Below are 17,500 nucleotides of genomic sequence, written 5' to 3'. Positions count from 1 at the left end.
ATTTTCTGTCCATTTCGTATTTCACACAAGCGAAAAAAGAAAAATGACTTAGATGCGAAATCAAAACATTAAGCGCTTCAGTCGCATACCCTAATGTCTGAGCTATCCACGTATAGATAAAAAAAAGATTTAAAATTAAACCACTTCAATCTATGAATGAATTTGCGCATGCACAAACGTAATAGAAATATGTCAGCAATTTGAAATGAATATTTTTCATTTCAACATGCCGACATATTTCTGTACGCGTTATTCATCGATCCAAACAAAGGCTTTACTTGTTATAAACCATCTTTGGTTTACGATTACTATTTCTTGCTAAGTTAAGTGTTATGTGACCAGTAGTTTAAGAGTTTATCGGTTAAATATTTTCACATAGACACACACACACATGCATCTACCGTTTTATTTGTATAAAATACTAAAATTACACAAGAATTATTATAAAAAAAGTCCTTTACACAAAAATGGTTATTGTTTTAAATAATTACACAACAATTATTATAAATAAAAATTCTTTAGAATAAAATTATTATTGTTTTAAATAGTAACACAACAATTATTATTAATAAAAATCCTTTAGAATAAAATGGTTATTGTTTTAAATAGTTACACAACAATTATTATTAATAAAAATCCTTTAGAATAAAATTGTTATTGTTTTAAATAATTACACAACAATTATTATTAATAAAAATCCTTTAAAATAAAATGGTTATTGTTTTAAATAATTACACAACAATTATTATTAATAAAAATCCTTTAGAATAAAATTATTATTGTTTTAAATAATTACACAACAATTATTATAAATAAAAATTCTTTAGAATAAAATTATTATTGTTTTAAATAGTAACACAACAATTATTATTAATAAAAATCCTTTAGAATAAAATGGTTATTGTTTTAAATAGTTACACAACAATTATTATTAATAAAAATCCTTTAGAATAAAATTGTTATTGTTTTAAATAATTACACAACAATTATTATTAATAAAAATCCTTTAGAATAAAATGGTTATTGTTTTAAATAATTACACAACAATTATTATTAATAAAAATTCTTTAGAATAAAATTGTTATTGTTTTAAATAATTACACAACAATTATTATTAATAAAAATCCTTTAGAATAAAATGGTTATTGTTTTAAAGAATTACACAACAATTATTATAAATAAAAATTCTTTAGAATAAAATGGTTATTGTTTTAAATAGTTACACAACGATTATTATTAATAAAAATCCTTTAAAATAAAATGGTTATTGTTTTAAATAATTACTCCACAATTATTATTAATAAAAATTCTTTAGAATAAAATGGTTATTGTTTTAAATAATTACACAACAATTATTATAAATAAAAATTCTTTAAAATAAAATTGTTATTGTTTTAAATAGTTACACAACAATTATTATTAATAAAAAATCCTTTAGAATAAAATGGTTATTGTTTTAAATAATTACACAACAATAATTATAAATAAAAATTCTTTAGAATAAAATGGTTATTGTTTTAAATAATTACACAACAATTATTATAAATAAAAATTCTTTTGAATTAAATTATTATTGTTTTAAATAGTTACACAACAATTATTATTAATAAAAATCCTTTAGAATAAAATTGTTATTGTTTTAAATAATTACACAACAATTATTATAAATAAAATTCTTTAGAATAAAATTATTATTGTTTTAAATAATTACACAACAATTATTATAAATAAAAATTCTTTAGAATAAAATGGTTGTTGTTTTAAATAATTACACAACAATTATTATTAATAAAAATTCTTTAGAATAAAATGGTTATTGTTTTAAATAATTACACAACAATTATTATAAATAAAAATCCTTTAGAATAAAATGGTTATTGTTTTAAATAATTACACAACAATTATTATTAATAAAAATCCTTTAGAATAAAATGGTTATTGTTTTAAATAATTACACCACAATTATTATGAATAAAAATCATTTAGAATAAAATTGTTATTGTTTTAAATAATTACACCACAGTTATTATTAATAAAAATCCTTTAGAATAAAATGATTATTATTTTAAATAATTACACAACAATTATTATTAATAAAAATCCTTTAGAATAAAATGGTTATTGTTTTAAATAATTACACAACAATTATTATTAATAAAAATCCTTTAGAATAAAATTGTTATTGTTTTAAATAATTACACCACAGTTATTATTAATAAAAATCCTTTAGAATAAAATTGTTATTGTTTTAAATAATTACACAACAATCATTATTAATAAAAATTCTTTAGAATAAAATGGTTATTGTTTTAAATAATTACACAACAATTATTATAAATAAAAATTCTTTAGAATAAAATGGTTATTGTTTTAAATAATTACACAACGATTATAATAAATAAAAATCCTTTAAAATAAAATGGTTATTGTTTTAAATAATTACACCAGTATTATTATTAATAAAAATCCTTTAGAATAATATGGTTATTGTTTTTAATAATTACACAACAATTATTATTAATAAAAATTCTTTAGAATAAAATGGTTATTGTTTTAAATAATTACGCAACAATTATTATTAATAGAAATTCTTTAGAATAAAATGGTTATTGTTTTAAATAATTACACAACAATTATTATTAATAAAAATCCTATAGAATAAAATGGTTATTGTTTTAAATAATTACACAACAATTATTATTAATAAAAATCCTTTAGAATAAAATGGTTATTGTTTTAAATATTTACACAACAATTATTATTAATAAAAATTCTTTAGAATAAAATTGTTATTGTTTTAAATAATTACACAACAATTATTATTAATAAAAATCCTTTAGAATAAAATGGTTATTGTTTTAAATAATTACACAACAATTATTATTAATAAAAATTCTTTAGAATAAAATTGTTATTGTTTTAAATAATTACACAACAATTATTATAAATAAAAATTCTTTAGAATAAAATGGTTATTGTTTTAAATAATTACGCAATAATTATTATAAATAAAAATTCTTTAGAATAAAATTGTTATTGTTTTAAATAGTTACACAACAATTATTATAAATAAAAATGCTTTAGAATAAAATTGTTATTGTTTTAAATAATTACACAACAATTATTATTAATAAAAATTCTTTAGAATAAAATTGTTATTGTTTTAAATAATTACACAAAAATTATTAAAAATAAAAATCCTTAAGAATAAAATTGTTATTGTTTTAAATAATTACACAACAATTATTATTAATAAAAATCCTTTAGAATAAAATTATTATTGTTTTAAATAATTACACAACAATTATTATTAATAAACATTCTTTAGAATAAAATTGTTATTGTTTTAAATAATTACACAACAATTATTATTAATAAACATTCTTTAGAATATAATTGTTATTGTTTTAAATAATTACACAACAATTATTATTAATAAACATTCTTTAGAATATAATTGTTATTGTTTTAAATAATTATAGAACAATTATTATTAATAAAAATCCTTTAGAATAAAATGGTTATTGTTTTAAATAATTACACAACAATTATTATAAATAAAAATTCTTTAGAATAAAATTGTTATTGTTTTAAATAATTACACAACAATTATTATTAATAAAAATCCTTTAGAATAAAATTGTTATTGTTTTAAATAATTACACAACAATTATTATTAATAAAAATTCTTTAGAATAAAATTGTTATTGTTTTAAATAATTATACAACAATTATTATTAATAAAAATCCTTTAGAATAAAATGGTTATTGTTTTAAATAATTACACAACAATTATTATTAATAAAAATCCTTTAGAATAAAATGGTTATTGTTTTAAATAATTACACCACAATTATTATTAATGAAAATCCTTTTAGAATAAAATGGTTATTGTTTTAAATAATTCACAACAATTATTATTAATAAAAATTCTTTAGAATAAAATTATTATTGTTTTAAATAGTAACACAACAATTATTATTAATAAAAATCCTTTAGAATAAAATGGTTATTGTTTTAAATAGTTACACAACAATTATTATTAATAAAAATCCTTTAGAATAAAATTGTTATTGGTTTAAATAATTACACAACAATTATTATTAATAAAAATCCTTTAGAATGCACAACAATTATTATAAATAAAAATTCTTTAGAATAAAATGGTTATTGTTTTAAATAATTATACAATAATTATTATCAATAAAAATCCTTTAGAATAAAATTATTATTGTTTTAAATAATTACACAACAATCATTATTAATAAAAATCCTTTAGAATAAAAGTGTTATTGTTTTAAATAATTACACAACAATTATTATTAATAAAAATTCTTTAGAATAAAATTGTTATTGTTTTAAATAATTATGCAACAATTATTATTAATAAAAATCCTTTAGAATAAAATTATTATTGTTTTAAATAATTACACAACAATTATTATTAATAAAAATTCTTTAGAATAAAATTATTATTGTTTTAAATATTTATACAACAATTATTATTAATAAAAATCCTTTAGAATAAAATGGTTATTGTTTTAAATAATTACGCAACAATTATTATTAATAAAAATCCTTTAGAATAAAATGGTTATTGTTTTAAATAATTACACCACAATTATTATTAATAAAAATCCTTTAGAATAAAATTGTTATTGTTTTAAATAATTACACAACGCTTTTATTTTCGTTATATTTATTTCAATTTCATTCAGTTTCCGTTTTTACATAAGCTCGAGTCAAGCAGCCATTTTTGTTTCAAGACCGATGTACCTAAAAAATACCTGCATTCTAATATCAGGGCTAAATATACGTGTTCATCTGCCTTCTAATTGTGTCATTTCTTGCCGTCTCTTCCATTTCCGCTCGGAACGCTGCACAAGTTCCTCTTGGCCAAATTATCTCAACTGCGCAATAAACTTACCTTTACCACACTCGTAAGTACTCGTCATTTCGACATTTCTTTCTTGACCTTTTTTTAGTCCATGTCACCGTTTAAACAATTCCGACCATTCGAAGAATTTCTGACTCACACACAGATCTTTGACCTTTTGTTTGTATTGCTTTGTGTTTCTTTATCTTTCATCTTTCCGCCATTGTCTTTCGATCCCTCATCTTTTGATTGCATCTACCTTTGTTCGCTCTCTATCTCCCCCTTATTCTCTCTCTCTCTCTCTCTCTCACATACTTTCTCTCTCTTTCTCGCTATCTCTTTCGCTCTCTCTCTCTCTCTCTCTCTCTCTCTCTCTCTCTCTCTTTCGTTCGCTCTGTTTGTCTTTATCTCTCTGGTTGTGTCTCTATTTTGTCTCTGATTACCTTTTTAGTTTTCTGTGTCTGCCTGTCTGCCTGTCTCCCTCTCTCTCTCTCTCTCTCTCTCTCTCTCTCTCTCTCTCTCTCTCTCTGTATTTGTCATTCTGTCTCTCTTTCTCTCCTATTGATCTATCTATCTTTGCCTTTGTCTGTCTGTCTGATTCTCTATCTGTCTGTCTGTCTGTCTGTCTCTGCCCTCGTTTTTGTCGTTGTATGCCTGGTTGGACATGTGCATATGTGTGAATGTATCTGCCTCTGCTTAGTTGTCTGGTTTCTCTCTCTGTCTCTCTTTCTGTCCCCCTTTCTCATTCATATGTGGATGACTATATATATATATATATATATATATATATATATATATATATATATATATATATATATATATATATATTAGTGGCCTGGTAAGGCCACAAGGGAGACAACCAAACAAAAAAATCCGAAGCAAAATTCATCCAAAAGCAGCAATACTTAACCTGGCTTGCCAGGACATATATATATATATATATATATATATATATATATATATATATATATATATATATGTATATGTATGTATATATATGTATATATATATGTATGTATATATATGCATATATATGTATATATATGTATATGTATATATATATATGTATATATATGTATATATATGTATGTATATATATGTATGTATATATATGTATATATATGTATATATATATGTATATATATGTATATATGTGTACATATATATATATGCATGTATATATGCATATATATATATATATATATATATATATATATATATATATAAATGCTAAATTGGGCATAATTATTGGTTTGAAAATATAGGTTCTTTTTAATCAATTGTCATAAAATTTTAACCATAAAATAATATTGTAAAAGCTTGCAAATTTTCGTGTAGTTTCGGTCGATCGAACCATATATATGAGCATTTACATATTCAATTTGGCGACGATATATATATATATATATATATATATATATATATATATATATATATATATACATACTACTACTACTACTACTACTACTACTACTACTTTTTGGGGCAATTTTATAAGTTCGAAATCTCACCAAATACTGATCAGAATTCAACAAATGAAAGCTTGTTGGAAAGCCAATGGCCTGAATTGTGTAGTGGAGTATATGACATTTGCCCTTAAGGTCGCAAATTACTGTTTCAAGAAATGGGGGAATGACTTTTCTATATTAATTTGATGTAAAATGAGAACACACTTCATCGCCACTCTGGCTATAATGTGGATGTTCATTTTACGTTAAATTAATATAGAAAAGTGATCCCCCCCACTTCATAATTTCTTCATATCTTGGAAACTATTCGATTACTGAGATTTTTGCTGTTATTTTCGCTTTCAGCACTCTCGAAGACCCATAATAGTGGAAATTTTAAAGGATTATTTGTGGATAGAAGAATACTGCACCTTTACCAATATTACTATCATAGTAATTTGTTTTCTTAGTTTTGCATATGAATTACAAAATATCTGATATTTCCCTAATACCTCTGGCCTTGATGGGTGGGATGCCAAAAACTTGCTGCTATGGTTTCAAATGATCTGAAAATAACAGCAAGGGGAGACTTTATTCCAAATATTTCTCATATGTTATATCTCCCCTCTTTGGTTTTCATACATAAAGTAAATTTCACAGTGTATAAGGCTTATTTGATACTGGAGATATTCATAATCGTACCCTATTTCCAAAAGAGGGAAGATATAACATATGAGAAATATTTGGAATCAAGCTGTTACTTCAGATCATTTGAAATCATAGCAGCAAGTTTTTGTCTCCCCTCCATCAAGGCCAAAGATTTTGAGCATTTGATAAATTGGCACGTGGAGGCGATCTGATTTTTACTTGTTTACTAATTGTAAATGCGCATGCGTGAATAGTTAACAGTACATATTACTTATGTTAAAAATTAGTAGTTTGAAAATACCTTTAAAAAACGTGTCACGCTGGACTAAAGGTTATCGTACTTGACTAATTGTCTTTAGGTTTTGGTTTCGATCTCAGCTCGAATAATTTTCTTTTTTTTTACTTACAAGAAGTGAACGGTTTAGAAAAAAAAACATAATACTTGCTTGCATATGTCTCAGTTTCTGTATTAATTAAAATATTTATACGTATTTTACGACCGGGCAACGCCGAGCGGCCTGTTAGTATATATTTATATTCCTATCTGGTTATCTATTTATCTCTTTTTCTCCATCTTCTCAATCAATCGTCTTTGTTTTTCGCTAGACCATTGTCCACTGTACAATTCACATAACCTTTTATTATTTCTTTGTCTCTGATTCTTGTTGACGCGTACCGAAGTACACGTTTAGCCAGAGTTGTGTAGTTGAAGGAAATCGGAGTTTTGGGAGGAGTCGAACTCATAAGAATGATAGTTGTTGGAATCTGTGGGTGCCCATTTTACGTTAAATTTATATAGGAAAATGATCCTCAACTTTTTGAAAGTGATATTCGTTTTCAGCACCATCGAAAACCATTAAAAGTTGTCATTTTCAAGTTTTTTTGAGGAGTTGGAAATAAAGTTGACATTCGTCATTTTTTTCTAGGGGTTAAACGACGCTGGGTCACGTCGTAAAAATTGAGCATTTTTAATTTAAGATATTAAATAAATTATAAAGAAAATCTGTTTCGCAGGCAATTAAACACATTTGCTATGGTATAATTATTATAATAAATCCTGGGCAACACCGATTAAATTTTATAAATAAAAAGAGCAGAGGATGATGGATTTTGTTCACATGTCTCTCTGACTAACTCTACCCCCATGAGCATTAGTTTTAATTATTTTTCTCTAACAAATAAAAAATGTTACTTAAAAATTAAGAATAAGCGAAAAAAAAATGTCCTCCAAATTAAAAATAAAAATAATAATTGAGCTTAGAATAATATTTCGAAATGAAAACAAATATTTAATAATGTGCTCCGTTTCAATTAAACTATCACAGTTATTTCCCCTTTTGGTTTTCTGATTTTTTTGTTTGAAAATAAAACGGCTTCATATTTCAGATAAAATCAGTTAAATCAAATATAACTTGAAGTTTAAATAAACTAAATAATTTTTTTTTTAATTTTTACAGTTGAAACAAAGCTATTATGTCGAATAAGTAATGTCATCGTGGTAATTATTTAAATAGATTTAATTTGATGTGATATGTTAATGACCGTTATTCAATAATGTAAATGTGGTTTGAAGAATATTATATATTGAAAGTTCGTATACAATATAACGTCTCCTTTGACAGAAGTATCCTAACATGGGCATTAATATTTCTTGACCAGGAGAGGTGTACACACATTTGCCCTTTATATTTCTTTGGTCATTGGGAGTTGTACACACAGACACACACACGAACGCTATTATTTTATATATATAGATATATTAACTTACTTGCTTTTATTTCAGGGCTAAGTATTATTTATAGTGGCCATTAAATACATGGTTGAATAGATTTAATTTAACTATGTATTTAACCGTGATTTCAGAAATTTAGTGAGTGAGAGATTTTCTGGAAATCTTTTTTTTGGGGGGAGGGGGGGGCAGACCAAAAAGGATTGGGGACCACTGGTTTATTCAATGAAAATGTTATTTCAAATTGACACATAACCGGCCGACAGACGGAAACTTTAATTAAAATGCGCGGACATATAAAAAGAATTAAACAAAAATGAAAGCTAATCATATTTTGTGTTCTGTTTTTTATTTCGTAGGTTCGTCCCACAAGAAGAACGACGCCCTGTGCTTAGTGTGTGGCGACCGAGCGTCTGGGAAGCACTACGGCGTCCTTAGCTGCGATGGCTGCCGCGGTTTCTTCAAGAGGAGCATTCGCCGGAACCTCGATTATGTCTGCAAGGAAAATGGCGCCTGTATCGTGGACGTGGCAAGACGGAACCAGTGCCAGGCGTGTCGGTTCAAGAAATGTTTGGAAATGAAAATGAACAGAGATGGTGAGTGTGAGTATTTTCGATATTATCGATCGCGATCTCTGATTATAACACGGCCAACAAATATCGATACTGGTAAAAAAAAAAAGATGTTTGCGTAAAAAAGGAATTTGTGCATTTAAAAAACACTAGCAATGAGACCTGATCTTTCCCGGGATTTTATGATGATCAACAAATGTTACACCCTCCAATATTTGATTGTTAATAAAATCGGTGAAATCGCCCATTTTTCAATCAAATCGATTCATTGCCTGCTCTAGTAAGGGAGCCACCGCGGTGCACCTGAAGGAAGTTTCACGTCCCTTAGTCCACAATACAATGTAGTTTACAGTGCACTGTAGAGAACCTACTGTTGATTTTATAAACATATTTTTTATATATAACGACTTGAATTTAAGTTTAAAATGCAAAAGTCGAGTATCATGGTTTTATTGTGTTCTAAACAGAAACATTCATTTCGAACGCGCCTGTCATATCAATGAACCTACTATTGATTTTATATACCGGACTTTTCTGCATGTGCGGTAATAAAACTTTTTCAAAAGCATTTGTGATGTTAGGTTGTATAAGGTATTAACTTGGGTCAAAATTGCATGTTCTTTCTTTCATCGGATTTTTTTGAATATCAGTACTTATCGAAGACATTTCGATACAAAGCCTATCTAAGAACACTACCAAATAAATAAAGTACATTAGTGTAAAATTTCAAAAATGAAAATAAAAACTGACCCAGCCGTTTAGAAGTCCATATGGAACGAATTCACACACAGTTCCCTTTATATAATAGAAGAGATAAAGATTCTGTTATAATTAAGGTTTCGTTGTTTTGGTTTACGGCATATCAATTGTTTTGGTTTACGGCATATCAATTGTTTTGGTTTATGGCATATTAATTGTTTTGGTTTATGGCATATTAATTGTTTTGGTTTATGGCATATCAATTGTTTTGGTTTACGGCATATTAATTGTTTTGGTTTATGGCATATCAATTGTTTTGGTTTACGGCATATTAATTGTTTTGGTTTATGGTATATCAATTGTTTTGGTTTACGGCATATTAATTGTTTTGGTTTACGGCATATTAATTGTTTTGCAGTTACAACACGACCAGCAAATATCGATACTGAAAAAAAAAAAAAATCGCTTGCGCAAAGTAGAAGTAAGAAAGGAATGTTTGTTTTAAATAATGTTATAAGGAAGGTTTGGTTTGGTTTGGTTTGATTTGGTTTGATTGGTTTGGCCATTTTGTGTTCCGGCATATTAACGTGTTATTTAATACCAAATTTTATTAAAAAAGAAAAAAATGCTTCAAGTTCTTCATATCTACAAATATTTTAATTACTGCGTTTGGTTTGGTTGTTTTGTTTTACAGAATATCACCCCTTTTCACGGTTGCCGAATCCGATAATTTCGGTAAAAACTGTTTTGCTTCAATTCTTTATATCTTCAGATATTTATTCACGGTGTTTGGTTTGGATGTTTTGTAGAGAAAGAATGTTGTTTTCCTTTTCAATTTTTTTTTTTGAAAAAAGAAAGGATATAAAAAAAATCTTTAACATAAATGTTTGGTGCAATTTAGGTCAGGAAACCGTTATCTTCAGACGGCTTTATGTGGTGAGAACGGACAATGAAATTGAACGTAATTTGTTTTAGAAATAATACATGCATATCCCTGATTGTAAAAAACAAAATGGCAAAAATTCAGAGAATTATCCGATCTTTATTGATTCATAACTGCATTTTTGAGATGAGGATTGGTTATTCGTATTATTTGTGTTCTTTAGACTACTATTCTCATATTGACTGTGATTTTGCACAACGTTTCGGTCGATGTAACCGTCAAGCATCTCCAGCTGTATCTTGTTGAACTCAAGAATCATTTTGTCGAATTCGAGAATTTTTTTCTGTCGAACTCGGGAATCTGCACGGAATTTTAAACAGAACCCCCTTTTTTTAATCTACGGGTGTAACATGCTACCGTTCCGTCAGCTATGACTCCGTAGAAGTCCTAATATAATTCACAATTGTATTTTGAGTGCCACCCGCAATAAGGATTGAGCTCTCAAGAGTGTAACTTTACAACTGAATTTTACAACGTACTTTATCAAGTACAGCTCGAGCCCTTGCGGAAATGAATGCTGGTATTTTTTAAAATTTATTTTGCAAAGAAAATAGCTTCTTTTTTTTTTTAGGTCATGCACATTATTTTACCCTCCTTTCATTTCAAGGATGTTGATTGGTTGGTTGATTGTTTGTTTTACGGCATATCAACCCTATTTTTGCCGAATCCAAAGATTTTGAAGAAAATTTTTTTTTATAGAATATATTTTTTATTTTCAAGTCGGATTCTATTTAACCCATAGTTGAGACCCTAACAGGTACTACCACTCCTGGTCAGAGTGGACCTGGGAGCAATGGCTATTAAAGGGTGGCTCCACACTCCTCAAAGCCCGCAAGCTGGGGCCTCAAAGGTCATATCCAGGACATTCAAGGATGTCATGCGTATTATCATACCTATAGTTGAAACTCATTAACCACCTTTGCAGCTAAATACAAATAAAGATGCAAATAAAAAAAATCAATATAACGATTACTTATAGCTTTAAAATCATTTTCTCTACCTGATTGCTCCACACATAGGGAATCATATACGCAGCCATCCATCTATTTGACTGTAACGATGACCAAGTCTATCAAACAAAGTACATTACTTTTGTACTCGCACCCTTTTAACGAAAGAATGCTTCGAAAGAGTCTAAACGTGGTTGATTTCAGAATCGATACATCTATCAGCATATCTAAATTTAGGAAATATACAATCTAATGATCTGATTAATTGTTTTCTTGCTAAGTGTAATGTAGTCTAGCCCTGTCATTAAATAACCAAGCCAGGACATGCATGGATATTGACGACTCACGTGCCGAGTTGTTGCGTCAGTATTTCGAAGGTCACGTGAATGTGACGCCATGGAGTGAGATGCATATATGCGTATTAAGATCACAAGGAAGAGGAAGAAAAGAGGAGAAAAAGGAAAAGATGCGTGGCGATTTGAATGGTACGTTTGACAAGCATGCGAATCCCCTCCTCCTCCTCCACCTCCTCCCACAGAATGACCGACCCGTGGGTTTTAAAGATTACGGCAACACACCAGCTGGCTGTAATTGAAACACGGAACTGCTATCCGACGAAAAAGAGAAAGAAAGAGAGCAGTTACTAGTCATGTTGTAAATACGTGTCGGCGATTGGTGCGGTAAACTAAGAAAATGAATACTTTTTTCTTTCATCTAAAAGGTTCATGCCAATATTTTATTTTCTTTGCGACTGTCTCTACATACAACGTTTTGGGTCGATTCTAAAAGTTATTACGATGTTACATAAATTCTCATATTGTCAGCAAACTAGAACCATTCTTAATAACAGATAATATGTCTTTAAATATTTCTTTTTGTTTTTTTACAAAGAATCACTATTATCAAGGCCCTAAGGTCACTCGAGGATAAGGGTTAATGAGTGTACAGTGGTCAAGGAGGAACATGCCGTAGTCATCGTTAGTAGTGGAAATTTGGTAAATTTGATTACTTAAGTTGATGGCTCATCAAGAATTTGTTCACGTTCTACTTGAAGACAACGATATTTGTAGTTAGTTGGAAAGCAGGAAAACGGAACAAAGTTCCACAGGCGTGCAATTCTAAGAAAGACGCTTTGTTCATGGAATCTACGTTTAAGTTTAGGTACAGATAAAGAGTGGGGGGGGAAATTATTGATACCTAGACGAGTTTTTTTTTTTCAGGAAAGTCAGGACGGGGGGGGGGCCATAGATTGAAGCTCAGACAAGCACTTGCCATGAAAATAACTATAAAGCAGAGACAGGCTCGCGACGTCTCTTTTGTGGGATAGAGGTTGCAGGGAAGAGAAAAGGGCATCCTCCACTAGGCTACGAAGTCTATTTTGAACTCTGTCAATGTAGGATAAAGTGTCTCTAGCAGTTCCTGCCCAGATGTGGCAACAGTACTCCATCCTTGGACGTAGTTGGCTCTTACAGAGGTAGAGAATTGCATCAGCAGTGAGATATCTACTGGAGCGGTTGAACGATCCCACCATTTTCCCAGCAGCCCTGACAACGGATTTGATGTACATATTCTATCTCAGATCAAGAGTAAAGGTCAGACCTAGGAGTTTGTCAAAACATGGAGCCTCCCCAAGACAAGAGCCATTTATTTCGATTGATGCTAGACGAGGGTAAGAGCGTTGGCGATGGAAAGATAGAAGCTTGTGAATCAGTAGCACAAATATGAAAATTTGGAAAAAAAAAAAAAGGATTTGTACATTGTAACATTGTAACATTGTAACATTGTAACATTGTCACATTGTAACAGCAGTTTGGAAGCTGAAGAAAGGAAGGATTTGGGCGGAGGTATGTGCTCTCTAAATGATGTTCCGTTTGTTCTTTTTTTTTTTAATAAATGGAAATTTTTGTTTTTACTTTTGGCGATCTGGCATATTAACTTTTTCGGGCCAATTTCTGCTATGTACGTTATGACACGTCATGGGAAATAGACAGTGTTAGATAAATTGACAGTCCAATTCAATTACAGCCCACGATTTTAATTGATTTTCACACAAGTTTTTACTAAAAACATATTATTTTTAAATATAATAGATAAGAATATTTGTAAACTGTTTTTTTTTTTTAAATATGTTTATTTACGTACTTTTTCAAATATTTCTGACGGCCAATTACGTTTTAATACAAACTGAAAAAAAAAACGCGCTAATATGACGCGTCCTTTACGATCCTTGTTACTATATTACGTAGTCTGTACTTCTGAAAACCCCAATAATATGATGCTATATTGAATATTCATTGTTTCTGTGAAAGTGTCTCTGTAAATAGACATATTTAAAAAATAAACGTAAATAAAATATTTATTTGAAAAAAAATATACATGTGAAGAATTCATAAAAGTAAATAAATATATTTATTTACGCAAACGCTTCTCTTATTTTTTCATTGTGTGTCTCATATTCCATAAGCGATGTTTCTGACAAAGAGGGGAAAAATGCTGTTTTCTGGGTCAGAATCTATTCCATGTAACACTTATCATTGGCAAAGATTTTGATCTTAAAGTAGTACTTTTTAGTTTCTTACATCAAGCGGCTTCGTGGCGTGTCTGGAGCAATTTACATAAAGTATAAGTTTACGAATATTTTTTATTTATTATATTTATAGACAACATAAAAATGAAACAAACAAAACAGTGGGACGTATTGTCTTATGACGTGTCATGGCGTACACAACCGGAAATGGTTCGCGGAAGTTAATATGCCGGATCTCTTTAATTTCATTTTTTTTCTTTTAATTAACGACAAGAACAATAATTTTTTTTATTTTTAAGTTTTAAAAATGTTCGCCAATCAGCGTCTAATCTTATTTCCTTTTATTTTTTAAGATTATTAACAAGACCAATAAATTAAAGAAAAAGAAGATGTTAAACAAAAATGTTTGCCAATCAGCGTCTAATCTTAATTTAATTTGCAGCGGTCCAACATGAAAGAGCGCCAAGATCCTATCAACAGCGACATTCAAGTCCAGACGGAATCAGAAGACATGGCGAAGAAAATCAAGTTCCATTCGTCCCTATAACTAAAATCTTAGACCATTCCAGGTATTTATTTTTTTGTTATTTTCTAGCAGGGTTATCCGACACTGCCCAGCAATGAATTTACTTGCTTTTCGTTTATAAAGTACTGGTAGGGCTGCCCGGCATTGCCCGGAATAAAAGTGTAACATAACTTCTATCACCTTTCTTTTCCCCCTCACCCGTTTTACTTTCCCACTTGGTGGGTGTTGCTTGTGTATTTTAGAGTCTTAGCTGTACATACAAACATACATTTGCCCTTTATGTAATAGGTAAAATTTCTGTTTGCTTTACTGTATCTCGTTTATTGTCAAAATATCATTTTTGTTCCGATCAAATTAAAGTAACTACGTACAGTTACGTTCATTTTTTTTTTTTTAAGTAGCAGACATTTAAAAATAATTCCGATCCGGACAAAGTATTTTCTTTGAGGAATAAGTTTAATTATATTCATTACTGTTAACAACTTTCTGCAATGATTCACGGGAGAAAAAATGACGAACCATGACCAAATATTAAATTTGAAGAAGAAGTGTTTTAAGTCCCCTCCCACTGTAAGAACGTATGCACCAAGTTCAGAAAGTGAGCTAGAGAAATCAACGCCCCCGAGGAGGGGCACTCTGACATGCAAAAAGCGCCTGGGCAGCGCTGTCGGTAAAGGCGTCTCAAAGAGAGAATTCAAGGCCTGAGATGGTGAACCTCCTTAAACTACAAAGAACTTCACTCTTACCGCAAAATCAACAGGGACCGGATCATTACAAGAATTATTTAATCTCTGTTGATTTGGGGGAGGGTGAAATACTCTGTAACAAAAGAACAACTTTAACACTGATTTAATCACAAAAAAAAAATCACTAGACAAGCTGAAAAAAATTAAAACAAAACGAATCATTTGGATAAATCAGGTAGTTCAAGTGAAAACGGAAAATTTACTTCAATGTGGACCCAGCGGTAGACAAAGTTGAAATAGGAAAAGTGAGAGAAAGCATTGCATTGGAACGGGAGGGGGTTAAAAATTATTCTCATTGGCTGATTCCGATAGCCGCGGCGCTATAAGTACGATCAAAAAGTATTACTTCAAAAAAAAGCAATGTCGAAGTGCGTAACTAAATACTTTCGAGGAGGCGACCTGGCACATCCAGAGTCAGGTCGAGATTGCAGTCTGAACCGATATAATGCAAAATCTGAAATTGACAGCGAAGACAGTGTATAACTAAAGACAACTCTTGATGCATCTAACGATCGATTATATATATATATATATATATATATATATATATATATATATATATATATATATATATATATATATATATATAGTGGAAATGGTAATTAATAAAAACTGAAGAAAGTGCTCAATACTGTTGTAGAGCAAATATGCGTTTTATTTTTTATTACCGTATCTTTCTGTTAAGTTACATTATTGTTTCGGCTACCCGACCGTTTTTGGCCGTCTGTAGCTTCCTCAGACTTTTACAGAAATGTTCATTATTATGGGATGAAAAAGTGAATGAGGTCGGGGGGGGGGCGCCCCCCCCCCGACCTCATTCACTCTTTCAATATTCCGTCATTATATGGCCTCCTCAAAACTCACAAACCGAATACCCGTATACGTCCAATAACATTAAGCGTCGGTAATGCAACACAAAATTGCACGGGACATATCCAACATCTTAACTCCACTAATGGGTACTATCACACCTTCCACATAAAAAACTCCGTATATTTACTCAACAAGATAAAAAAAAAACATTAAAAAAACATTAATATACATAATAAAACTTTACACAGCTTATATATAACATCATTATACACTAATGTTCCCATTAAAAAGTTTTTAATTTACTCCATAAACATCTACAAAAAAAGCAAAAATTAACTTACCCCGACGCTTTTATAAAAATCATTAGACTTATAACTAGCATGAATTATTTTCAATTCAATAACAATTTCTACAAACAAAATGTCGGTCTTCCTATGGGTAACCCTCTTAGTGAAATATTAGCCTGCCTTTTCTTAGAATTCCTAGAATCTGATCCTTTCAAATTTAGATTACCTCCAAACAAGAATATTTTAGATACATTGACGACATTTTAATTCTCCTTCCTGAAAACACGCCCATGCATAACATTAAAGACAAATTAGACTCAGTTGAACCCTCCATAAAGTCCACCTATGAAACAGAAAACAATCTCTTATTACCTTTTTTAGACATACTTATTATAAAATCCAATAATAAACTATCCTTCAAATTTCACCAAAAAAACTACGCACAAAAATGATTACATCCATTTCTATTCACACCATAATAACAAAATAAAAACATGCATGATAATTGGTTTCTTCTTACGTGCATTCAGAATTTGCAGTTCGGAATATCTGGACGAAGAATTCAAATGCCTCACGAATACTTTGAAAACCTTGCAATATTCCAAATTCTTTATATTAAATGTCATGAAAAAAGCCACACAAATATTTTCCAGGATAGATAAGCAAAAATCATATACACCAGATATTTCTATCATAAAGACATTTTCTTTTATCTACACACACCAATAAGACAATA

General features: G+C 28.8%; 1 protein-coding gene across 1 annotated transcript in view; it reads left to right on the top strand.

Annotated features, from left to right (window-relative positions):
- The window catches only part of LOC145248255 (nuclear receptor subfamily 2 group E member 1-like), a 109,294-nt gene that overhangs the window by 53,177 nt on the left and 38,617 nt on the right, over nt 1-17,500 (top strand). The window contains exons 2-3 of the mRNA XM_080110130.1: nt 9,061-9,297; nt 14,835-14,961. Coding sequence (XP_079966256.1) covers nt 9,061-9,297; nt 14,835-14,961 — 364 coding nt within the window. The remainder of the gene's footprint in view (nt 1-9,060; nt 9,298-14,834; nt 14,962-17,500) is intronic.

The sequence above is a fragment of the Euprymna scolopes genome, chromosome 26, assembly GCF_053919585.1.
Source record: "Euprymna scolopes isolate OS-2025 chromosome 26, ASM5391958v1, whole genome shotgun sequence".
Taxonomy (NCBI): domain Eukaryota; kingdom Metazoa; phylum Mollusca; class Cephalopoda; order Sepiida; family Sepiolidae; genus Euprymna; species Euprymna scolopes.
The sequence above is the reverse complement of the archived record's forward strand: the minus strand, read 5'-3'. Positions and strand labels throughout refer to the sequence as shown.